Consider the following 12,793-nt stretch of genomic DNA (forward strand, 5'->3'; position numbering starts at 1 on the left):
GAGGAGCCACTGTCTGTGTGAATGTCCTTGTAACTCTCTGTCACTGCTGCCGCTCGCTCAAAAACACCTAGAAAAACAGGCAGTCTGACTTTGAGCTTTGCCTCTCCACAGATCTGACCTGTAACCTGGTCTGGTTTGGTCTCCGTGAAGACAGAAAGGTTTAACACCATACTGTGAAACATTCCAGACAAAGCAATAACATTTTGGAGAAAACCATTTGACAGCCCCTCCACCAGAAAAGTTACACAATGCACCATTAGTTTTGTCAAAGCGTGTGGTTCTGGCTGGTCCAGTAACAAAGTTGGCAGAGGAAGTAAAAGTGCTGAGGGAAAGGTTTGGTGACAGTGGCGTTTAGTGCTGATACACAAACACAAGCTGCGATAAAAACAGCCCAGATATCAGGACACCAGTCACCTGCTCTGTTCAGGAAGTACTCCATTATAAAAAGCCCGGGGAATGACTAATGTGGTCCCAAAAAGTCCGTGATTGGATTTAGGATTAAAGGGACAATATCACACTATTTTCTGATCTGTTATAATGTTGTTTCCTCATCACAAACATAAACAGACCTGGAGTTGTGTTTTGTTTCAGCTCCACACACCTTCACTAGAATCATTTGGATAATTGTCGAACTCTACACTGCAAATGTATCTGATCTGGCCAAGATTTATACTTACATCAGGTTATTCATCTTGTTTTCAGATTTATTATCTACTCACTAGTTCAGAGACTGCTTAATTCTAGTCTAGAGTATCATTAAGAAGTTGCCGATACGATACATACCTCGATACAGTGCACTTTCAGTTCAATACGATATATTTCAAATTGAAATAATGGTTAAATCATGGCTGTGATGCTGAAAGTCTTTGTTAAACCACTTCTTGTGCAAAGTTCATATGAAACACAAATATTTTAATCATCAAAACAGTGAAAATGTCAAACGTGTCGCGTAGACGAGTTTCCTTTCACTAAACAAGCAATAAAACTGTAGCGCTGTAACAAAATAATTTAGTAAAATCTACCAAAAAATACTGTTGGCGATATATCGATACAGCAGCCCACGATATCGATACTGTATCATCACATTAAATGATTCAGTATATAGCAATATTTCAATATTTTTCCACAGCCCTAGTCTAGAAGTAGTTTATTTTAAGATAATTTGTCAAGATAATTTCACAGATTGAAGTGTTTATATCTTAAATTGTGGCCAGGCTTTTTCACACTGTACTGATTTAAAGGTAAAACATCACAAGGTGGAACAGAGCGTTTTGAGTTCTGGAAAATAAAGACACAGGATCCATCCATCCATTTTCTTCGGCTTATCCAGGACCTTGTCGCAGGGACTCCCGGACTTCCATCACCCTGGACACTTCCTCCAGCTCCTCCAGGGGGACCCCAGGGCATTTCCAGGCCAGCCGAGAGACACAGTCCCTCCAGCGTGTCCTGGGTCTTCCACAGGTTAATAATTATAACTAATAACACAGGATTTCTCAAACATATGTGAATGTAACAAGAAACAGCTCCAGGTCTGTTTTTGAGGAGGTAACAACATTATAACATGACTTAAAGGTGCACTGTGTAACTTTTTGACTGGGAATCCCTCACCTTTTTGTTTCTATACTAGAAAAAAAAAAAATCTAGCTAAATTGAAATGACTTAAATTAAGAACATTTGACTTTATTTGAGTCGATTGAACTTGACAAGTCAAACTATCCACCAGTGGAATAAGTGTGTTTTTCTTAATTCAAGCAACATTTGATTTTGTTTCTTATTTTAAGTGCAAAAAGCTGTTGTTTTTCTTATTTTAAGTGTAGTAAGATGCATTTTTATATTTTAAGTACAAAAAGTCTTGTTCCACTGGTAGATAATTTTACTTGTCGAGTGAAATTTTCTCAAATCATGATCAAACTTTCTTAATTCAAGTCATCTTAACTTGACTAGATTTTGTTTTTGCAGTGTAAGGATATGTCATTGCTCTGCTTTGAATGTTCCACAGTGTGACTTTAAACAGCTTTACCTTACATTTATTCAATCACAAGTGGTTTTAAAGCTCAAAAATACCTAGAAAAACATCATTCTGACTGTGAGCGGGGTCGCCCCTCCACAGATCTGACCTGTAACTTGGTCTGGTTTGGTCTCCATGAAGATACAGAAAGGTTTAATGCCGTACTGCGAAACATTCAAGGCAAAGTAATAACATCTCCACGGAGAAAAGCAGAAAACGTACACAGTGCAGCTTTAAATTTTGCGTCATACAGGACCTTTAAGGGGCTCTGAAGGGGTGGACGGACAGGCGGGGAGAGGACAGCGGATGGACATCAGGCCGCCCGGGTAGAAAACAGAGTGGCACAGTGGGCGGGTTTGACAGACAGGTCTCACGCCGGCTGACAGCTCTGTCAATAGCCCCGGGACGAGCGCGTGATTGACAGCTAGCAGGTGGCGCATGAATGGAGTTGTCAGGACGACTGTCAGTCAAAGTCACATCAGAGTGTACAGGCTCACAGCTGCCCAAGGTGATCGCAGAGTGCTGAGTTGGATCATGCTTCAGTCCACATGTTAATTTATGTATATTTGCTACGTGACCAGACTGGAAATGTCGTGTTTAGGATTTTTACATAGTGTTTCAGGTAAGAGGAGTGTAGCAGCAGTTTAGAATCGCTTCACTTTTAATCCACTGGTTTCAGAAGGATGAGAAGTTAGTCGGGACGTCACAATAACCCAAATATTGTCATATCGTATCGTCAAAAGTCTCACAATAATATCGTGGGCCGTCACCAGTGTTGGGGAGTAACAGATTACATGTACCGGAGTTACGTAATCAGAGTACAAATTATGTATAACTGTATTCAGTTACAGTTACTGTTTCAGTGAGTGGGAATTGGATTACAGTTACTTGGTTGAAATAAGTGGATTACACGGCGGGATTTTCCTGTTTTCACATTTTCGGCTATATCCCTTTTTTTTATTTTATTTATTTTATTTTTTTATCTCGGTAATTCCACTCATTGCCGGACACTAAACCAGGTCTAAACCAGGACTAAAGCAGGACTAAACCAGGACTAAACCAGGTCTAAACCAGGACTAAAACCAGGTCTAAACCAGGACTAAAGCAGGACTAAACCAGGTCTAAACCAGGACTAAACCAGGACTAAAGCAGGACTAAACCAGGTCTAAACAGGACTAAACCAGTCTAAACCAGGACTAAACCAGGACTAAAAGCAGGACTAAAGCAGGACTAAAACCAGGTCTAAACCAGGACTAAACCAGGTCTAAACCAGGTCTAAACCAGGACTAAAGCAGGACTAAAGCAGGACTAAAGCAGGACTAAAGCAGGACTAAAACCAGGTCTAAACCAGGACTAAACCAGGACTAAACCAGGACTAAAGCAGGACTAAACCAGGTCTAAACCAGGACTAAACAGGACTAAACCAGGTCTAAACCAGGACTAAAACCAGGTCTAAACCAGGACTAAACCAGGTCTAAACCAGGTCTAAATCAGGACTAAACCACTACAAAACCAGGTCTAAACCAGGACTAAAACCAGGACTAAACCAGGACTAAAACCAGGACTAAACCAAAACTAAACCAGGTCTAAACCAAGTATAAAACAGAATTTAACAGGACTAAATCATGCTGCGTGGACGTGTCTCCTCCTCTTCTATCAACAATATTTTTAATACGGTTAAGTAAAGACTGAGCTTTTTATTTTCTTTTTTTAAGTGAAGATTTCCTCGTCTTTGCTTCTCTACAGCAAATCAAGTAATCCAAAGTATTCAGATTACATTACTCACCTTGAGTAATTTAATAGTTTCCATTACAAACTACATTTTGGTGTATGTAATCTGTAATCTGTAGGGGAATACATTTTAAAAGTCACCTTCCCAACACTGTCTGTCACAATATATAGAATTACTAAGTCCTTTTGCTTAAATTCATGGTTTTATAGTAGCAACAGCTTATAACCATAGGGAACTACATATCCCATGATTCATTTCAGTGCAGACAACATGAAGAAATATGTTTTTTACTTGAATTCTTGGGATTATGATGGAAATAATTCACACCAAAATCTTGTCAAGGTATTTTAAAAGCAAAAAAGTGTCCTATCTACAATTATATTTGCCTTTTCAAAATATCACAATAAATATCGTAGCGTCAGATGCATATCGTGATAATATCGTACCATGAGATCTGGGTGTCGTTACATCCCTAGAAATGAGAACTGTTGTTGCCATAGTGATTAACAAATGAAAACCAAATTTTATAGCTTTGGAATGAGAAATAGTTTATTAGAGGGTCGATATTCAGCTCTTTTATGGTCTATGTTATAATGTTGTTTCCTCATCACAAACAAACCTGGAGTTGTGTTTTGTTTCATTCACACATGTTTAACACAAATGGAAAACACTCTGTTCCACCTTGTGATGTCATAATATAGGAAGTGATTCACCTTCACTAGAATAATTTCAACCCTGGAATTGCCAGTCTCTACTCAACAAAAGGGAAAAGGTACAGTAGGTGTTAACTAGAAAACTGCCGCTACATGACATCATAAAGTGGAACAGAGCATTTTGAGCTTTGGAGATGTAGACAGACTAATAATAAGGGTTATTCAAACATGTGTGAATGAAACAAAACACAACTCCGGGTTTGTTTGTGATGAGGTAACAACATTATAACATGACTTAAAGCTCACAAGAGTCTAAGGCTACGTTCGGACTGCAGCCTGAAGTGACCCAAATCAGATTTTTTTCGCCCTTATGCTCCTGTATCTGATCTTTTAATGACACAGATCAGATTGTTTTTCAAATGCGACCCAGTCCACTTGGATTTGTGCTCCTAAAACCGATACATATCCTTTTCTGAACGGCCAGGTCACATTCATCCCACCTACACGTCAGGCTCGGAGTCTAATCAAAGGAGGGAAAGCGAGGTTAGAGAGTTTATTCATATTTGGGGGGGATCGCTGTATTCAGGCCAAATCAGAGGGGAAGTTTTTGAAATGATTGTCAAAGAAATGGCAGAGCTGACTCCTGACTCCAATGTTAACGAAAAATAAAGAGCCTGTGAGACAAATACAAGGAGGCTAAAGACTCAAACGAAGCGACTGTGGACGTGTAACCTGTACATTTTATGAAGAACAGGACCGTATTTTGGGAGACAAACCCAGCGTTTAGGCGACTTCTGTAAAAACTGAACACACTCACGTCGTCGTGTCCTCCAATGCACATGCGGGACACTTTTGGGGCGTTTAAAGTTCACACTGGAGATCACATACAGGTCACATTTAACTGGAAATGTGAATGACCTCGCAAAAAAATCAGATTTCACCAAAAAAAAATCCAAATTGAGCTTTCAGCCCTGCAGTCTGAACGTAGCCTAATTCGTGCACCTTTAAAACGCAGTCTAACCAAAAAAGAAAATGGTTGGAAAATGAATAACATAAGAACAAAATGTTGACATAGATGTATTATAGAAAAGGTGCAGACCAGCTGATTCTATGTAAACAAATGGTGACTTGGACATGACACTGCAGAACGCTCGCTCCTGTACAGTGGCAGGTGTTGTGCTCCAGGTGGATGTGAATTATTATTATCCACAGCCGCAGACTCCGTGATCATGTTTGACCCAGTACTATCAAAATCTTCATGAGCGTTTTATTTTTACCATGTTTTTTGTGTCTTCAAAGTAGGGTTCCCGAAAGTATCAAAAATCAGACACTAATCGATGCTTAAACTAGTATCGAAGCAAGATACTAATTTGAGGAAGTATCGATACTAAAAAGTCACATTCACAGGACAGAAATGAAGCTTTTCCGAATAGACGAGTATATACATCCATGGACCACTGAGGGATTACACAGATATAAAACCACATGGGAATAAAAAAGAAAGAAGTACGAGTATGATTTAATACTGAAAATCACATCCTCTTGTCTAAATAAAGAATGTTTATTTACTGGGTATCGAGCAGATTTGAGTCACTGTTTTTAGGACTTGAGACTTGACTTGATCAAATGAACGAAGACTTGAGACTCGATGTGGACTTGAAGGTCATTGACTTGGGACTTGATTCGGACTTTAGGCCTGTGACTTGAAAAGACTTGATGATTCTGCTAAAAAAAATTTATGATTTTAGAAAATACTTGTTTACATTTTACAGGCACAAACTGGAACATGTCCCTCCCACTTCTGTTTGTATTTTGGATGAAAATGAAGTACTTTGATACTCAAATGTACTACAGTAATATACAGTACAATATAGTAAAACAGAGGGAACTACAAATAACACGATCCTTCCATTTCAGTGCAGACGCACGACAAAAATAACTGTTATTTACCACTTTAAAATCTGATTTATTTCTGTTCTGACTGTAATGATTCACTTTAAGATCTTGTCAAGACATTTAAAAAGGAAAAATTTGCATTTCTACAACACTTATATAAATACTCATATACAAATATATTGTAACTGTTTAAGTATAATTTTGTTTAAAATTCATATAAAAAGCAAAAATCTAAGCTATATTTGATGACTTGATGCTCAAAGCAGACAACATGGACTTGACTTGGACTTATGGGCCAGTGACTTGAGACTCCACTTGGACTTGCTTGTCTTTGACTTGGGACTTGACTCGGTCTTGAGGTCAAAGACTTGAGACTTACCTGAGCCTTGCAAAACCTCAACTTGGTCCCACTTCTGGTATCGAGTCTATTCCTTAGTATCAAAATTGAGGTGCACTTTGTTCACTGCAAAAAACTACATCTAGTAAAGTTAAGATGACTTAAATTAATAAAGTTTTATCATGATTTGAGTAAATTTCACCTTGACAAGTAAAATTATCTGCCAGTTGAACAAGTCTTTTTGTACTTAAAATATGAATATACATCTTGCTCCATAAAATAAGAAAATCAACAACTTTTCGCACTTAAAATAAGAAACAAAATTGAATGCTGCTTGAATTAAAGAGACAGTTTTGAATTTTGGACATAGGACCTCATTTCCTAATTAGCCAGAGTGTTGGAGACGTGTGGAGACACTTTTTAAAATATTCCATCCAGTCCTTGTATTTGCAGAGGTCGCTGGTGCTAGGCTAGTGCATGTCAATGGCCATAGTTATCCTGCCACTAAAAACAGTCTTACCCACTCCACAAAACACCCGAAGTAAATCTAATATTACACCAGACTGTCCATGTAAATGTCTGTGTTGATAGAATAATTTTAGAAGTAAAACCAACTTTGTATTTGAAGGATTTATGTCTGAGCAGCAGCAGTGAGTTGTACTTCCTGATATAAAGCTCAGCAGCGGCGGACTGATATATGAGAAAATAGTCCCTCAACATGCGATGGTTCAAGTGATGCAAGGTTAGTTTTATTTCAAACATTATTCTATCAACACAGACATTCACATGGACAGTCTGGTGTAATAACAGATTTGTTTTGGGTGTTTTGTGGAGTGGGTAAGACTGTTTTTAGTGGCAGAATAACTATGGCCATTGACATGCACTAGTCTAGCACCAGCGACCTCTGCAAATACAAGGACTGGATGGATTATTTAAAAAAACATCTCCACACGTCTCCAACACTCTGGCTCACTAGGAAATGAGGTCTTATGTCCAAAATTCCAGACTGTCCCTTTAACAAAAACACACTTATTCCACTGGTAGATGATTTTACTCGTCAAGTTGAATCAGCTCAAATAAAGTCAAATATTCTTAATTTAAGTCATTTTAACTCACCTAGATATAGTTTTTTCCAGTGTAACTTTTGGTTGAGGTCCGTCACCTGCTTGTTTCTGTGGAAATGTCATTGTTCTGCCTGGAATGTTCCACAGTATGACATTAAACATCTCTACGTAACATTTATTCAATTATTAATGGTTTTATAGCTCAAAATATGTAGAAAAACAGACATTCTGACTGTGAGCGAGTTCGCCTCTCCACAGATCTGACCTGTAACATGGTGTAGTTTGGTCTCCATGAAGATAGAAAGGTTTAATGCCTTATTGAGAAACATTTCCATGAAGAAAAGTTACACAATGCACCTTTATGTATCGGGACAAACTTTAAAGCAACACATTTCAGTCAAAAAAAAAACTTCCAAACTTTGCCTTTCTGTTGCAGAGCTAAAAACATGTTCTGGAAACTTTAAATGTAAAAAATTGGATGGAAGTTCTCAGTGCCTGGGTTACATGGCAGCCTCGTGTTGATTGGTGCGATTTTACCCTGCTGGACATATCCGGTATATGCACACATGGCTGGTTTCACTCAATAAAGTAGTGGAAAAGGGGTTTTGAATGTACTATCAATGCTGATTTTTTTCCTCCATTTCAGTGGTTCCCCTTAATTGAGCATTGTTCCAGCATGAGGGCACGAAGCATAGGAGTTAATGGGCAATAATTATATGTGAGAGAGGCTTTCTCCCTGGAGTGGAAACCAGAACAAATGGAGGCTCCGATGTGCAGTATTCTACTTCATTACATCTGCTGCGATTAAAGCCCCAACATCTGGCACCACATCCTGACAGATAGACAAGCCTCGTGGACTAGAAGGGAAATGGAGAGATATTTGCGAAAATCTAACACGAGGCATTTACTGGATGAAAGAACAAGAGCTCGGGGCGGACTGGCTACACTTCCCTTTAGTGCTGGAGTGATAGATGCAAGTAAACACAAGCAAATCAGCCTTAACGCTTTTGACAAAATGAACACCACAAAACGCTTTCATTGGACATTCACATCACGACGGACTTTATTGATATACTCAGCTTTTTTTGCGACAGATAAATACTCACTTCGGCTTTTCAAGTAGACACTGGAATGTACATCGATGCATTTTCAACAATCCTAAATATTCGAGAGTTCAAGCTAAAAACGAGAACGAGGTTTCTGAGTGTCTGCGTGTGAGTTTGTGTGTGAGCGTGTGTGTGTGCGAGCGCCGTTGCCATGACAGCATCAAGTCCCGCAGAGTGATGTCATGCCGACGTGGTCCCGCCCCGCAGGCACCCGGTCGTCCCCGGCGATGCCCAGCGGTGGCGGCGGCGGTGGGGGGCAGGCTTGGCGGGGGGCGGTGGTGGGGGTGTGGGAGCGGCGGAGGCGGCGGTCCGGGTACAGGCTGTTGTCGAAGGGCTTGCGGTGGACGCACAGCACGTGGGTTTTCAGGTTGCCCTTCTGGGAGGCGCTGTAGGGGCAGTAGCGGCACTGGAATGGTTTACGGGCTGAAAGAGAAGAAGAAGAAGAAGAAAATCAGAAGAAAATTTAGTGAAAGTGTGTCAGTTTTGTTAAAGGTGCACATTGTAACTTTTTGGTCACTGGAAGTTGCCGATACAATACAGACCTCGATACACAGGCCACGATACGATACATATCTCGATACAGTGAGCTTATGATTCGATACGATATATTTCAAATCGATTCGATACGGTTCAATAAAAAATAAAGGCAAAATCATGGCTGTGATACTAAAAGTCTTTGTTAAACCACTTCTTGTACAAAGTTCATATGAAACACAAACATTTTAATCATCAAAACAGTAAAAATCTCAAGTTTCCTTCCACTAAACAAGCAACAAAACTGTAGCTGTAACAAAATAATTTAGTAAAATATATGGTGATATATCGATACAACAGTCCACGATATCGATACTGTATCATCACATTAAACCAGGCATGTCCAAACTATGACCTTGCATCAATGAAAAATTTACTTTTTATGGCAAGTTGTATTGAAAATCTACCTTGATAGAGCCAATATTTAATATTTTGTGTGTGGTTTTAAGGATCTTAGCATGAATAAAAACTGATGGCTCATTCTAACGTGTTAAACATGCACATATTCACTGTAATGAGCATCAATCTACAGCCCTCGATCAGCCCTCTGCTTCATCTGTGTTTAGACATGTGGCCCTTGATGAAAAAAGTTTGGACACCCCTGCATTAAACGATACGATATATCGATATGTCAATATTTTTGCCCACCCCTAGACGTCACTTTCTTGCTTCTCTACATTTGTCATTGGGCTGCCTGGAATGTTCCACAGTATGGCATTAAACTAGCCAGATTCATCAGCCGGTTTCACTTCATAGAAACTGTCTGACCTCGCAACATTAGGATTCGTTCGCTTGATGGGAGGCGGGTACTTTTTATCATTTAACCAATTGCTGCTATTTGGTCGTGACATATGTAATGCACCGTTAACAGGGCTAACGGGTATAATAAGCTTTTCCCAAATCCCATAGGAAGAAGGACAATAACATCTTTCCCCTTGATAAAATTCACCAAACATTCTCTTTGTTTCCGGTTTAAATCCTCGATCTGGAATCGTTGACAACACAGAATGTAGGGCTCTTCGCTGATTGGCTGGTGCCCGAACTCGCACTTGTGGGGTTTTTGCGAACTGTCTAGTGTATTCTGATTCCTGACCTAGTGGCTGGAGAGAAATGAAATTGAGTGAAGGCACAAGGTGGCTCCAGCCTGGCTAACAATAAACAGCTCTTCACCTTACATTTATTCAATTACAAGTGATTTTATAGCTCAAAAATACTTAGAAAAACAGACATTCTGACTGTGAGCGGGGTCGCCTCTCCACAGATCTGACCTGTAACTTAATCTGGTTTGGAATCCATGATAATGAAGATAGAAAGGTTTAATGTCATACTGTAAAATATTCCAGATAAAGCAATAACATTTCCACGGAGAAAAGCATTTGACAGACAGTCCTCCTGAAAAGTAATTATTATTTTGAGAAGTAATTAAATAAGAATAAGGCCGCACTCGATGATTTTGATTTGGACTTGATTTTATAGTATGGTTCAGTTTTTTGATGCTTGCTTTTAAAGGGTCCATATTACGCTATTTTCTGATCTATGTTTATGTTTCCTCATCACTAATATACCTGCAGTTGTTGTGTTTTGTTTCATTCACACATGTGTAACGCACAATTTTTGCATATTTAGGCTGAGTTCTTCTCTCAAACGGAAAACATTCAGTTCCACCTTGTATCATGTGGCAATAAAGAAACTCCACACACCTTCACTAGAATCACTTGGATAATTTCAGCCCTGGAATTTCCAATCTCGACTGAACTAAACGTAAAAGGAGCTGTTAACTTGAAAACCACCGCTTCATGACATCACGAATTGGAACACAGCATTTTGAGCTTTGCAGATGTAGACAGATTAATAATAAAGGATTACTCAAACGTGCGAATGAAACAACAAAGAAAAGATGTCTTTAGTGAAAATGTTTGTCAGTTTTGGTGAGTGAAAAGTAATTAAATAGGAATAAGGTCCCACTAGGCGACGTCTGAGAGGATGGCGCAGTATTTGATGTTTGCTTTTAATTCTTCCCTGGTGACCACTCAAACATTGGTACAGTAAGTGATTTTTGTTTTTGTCAAAGTCCAGAGCGTACTTCAAAAAGATTTCCACTATTTTTAATTTGTAATTACATTGTTTACGAGTCACAAGCCTTTATAGATTACAGGAGGACAGTGAATAAAATGGATTGGGGGCTTTATTGACTTACAGAACAAACTTTTAGAGGTCATTTATTATACTAAACTGACTCTTGTGAGCTTTAAATCATATTATAATGTTGTTATCTCATCAAAAACAGAGCTAGAGTTGTGTTTTGGTTCATCCACATGTTTGAGTAATCTTTTATTATTAGTCTGTCTACATCTCTAAAGCTCAAAATGCTCTGCTCCACCTTGTCATGTCATGAAGCGCTGGTTTTCAATTTAACAGCTCATTTTACCTTTAGTTGAGTAGAGATTGGAAATTCCAGGTCTGAAATCATCCAGATGATTCTAGTGAAGGTGTATTGGGTTTAAAAACCATAGAAATATAATAAAATCTGAAGGTGAACCCAAGATGGCGGTGTATTGTTTTCAGTGGTCTGTTCTCAGTGATGCATGGGCCCAAAAAATGTTTCATTTGTTTCCATGTGACGTCTGTAACATAGATAAACTGTATAAAAGAAGTGGACTAAGCGAGTGTGACGTCACTCACAGCGTTCAGCGTCGCTCAAATAAGGCTCGTGACGCTTACGGTTACAGGAGCGAATCTGGAGCCAGGTTCTGTGTTATAGCGAAAAAATAATAATTCAGGATCATGTAGAGCGAGTTAATACGAACATTTTAAGACCAAAATGACGAGGCTCACTGCAGTAGGTACAGATAGAGGAGCGACAAGATCCTAATGTAAGTCCATTGGAGCCAGAGTCAGAAGGAGCCGGAAAAGACTCCTGGCGACCTTCCTATTTGGAACACGGTGGCTACAGCGTTGGCTACGTCCACACATATATACAGTCTATGGTCTGTAACGTGCACAGTGTGGAGCATTTGGACCAATCAGAGCGAGAGCTGCTAGAGCGGAGCTAGACCAGGCTCAGAGTGAAGCGAGGCTAAGTCTTACAAAACTAACTTTTAGGTGCTTTCAGGATTTTTAAAAAATTTAAAGTTTATGTTGTAAAAATAGAAAAGAATCGTAGGCACTAGGTGGTGCAGCCTCTGCTCAATTTTATTTCTCTCCAGTGACTAGATCAGGAATCGGAATAAACTAGATGGTTTGCAAGAACCCGGAAGTGCAAGTTCGGGTACCAGCCAATCAGCGAAGAGCCCTACATTCTGTGTTGGCAACGTTTCCCGAAATCGAGGATTTAAAGCCAAAACATAGAGAATGTTTCGTGAATTTTATCAAGGGGAAAGACGTTATTGTCCTTCTTCCTACGGGATTTGGGAAAAGCTTAATATACCAGTTATCCCCATTAACGGCACATTACATAAGTCTC

General features: G+C 39.3%; 1 protein-coding gene across 1 annotated transcript in view; it reads right to left on the reverse strand.

Annotated features, from left to right (window-relative positions):
• Positions 1–8,759: 8,759 nt before the first annotated feature.
• LOC110161323 (zinc finger protein 536-like) overlaps positions 8,760–12,793 on the reverse strand; it is an 87,578-nt gene continuing 83,544 nt past the window's right edge. The window contains exon 4 of the mRNA XM_055155914.1: positions 8,760–9,219. Within this exon, the coding sequence (XP_055011889.1) occupies positions 8,957–9,219 (263 nt within the window). The 3' untranslated portion in view covers positions 8,760–8,956. The remainder of the gene's footprint in view (positions 9,220–12,793) is intronic.

This window comes from Boleophthalmus pectinirostris, unplaced genomic scaffold (genome assembly GCF_026225935.1).
Source record: "Boleophthalmus pectinirostris isolate CB_2022bp ecotype Guang Dong unplaced genomic scaffold, ASM2622593v1 HiC_scaffold_2, whole genome shotgun sequence".
Taxonomy (NCBI): Eukaryota; Metazoa; Chordata; class Actinopteri; order Gobiiformes; family Gobiidae; genus Boleophthalmus; species Boleophthalmus pectinirostris.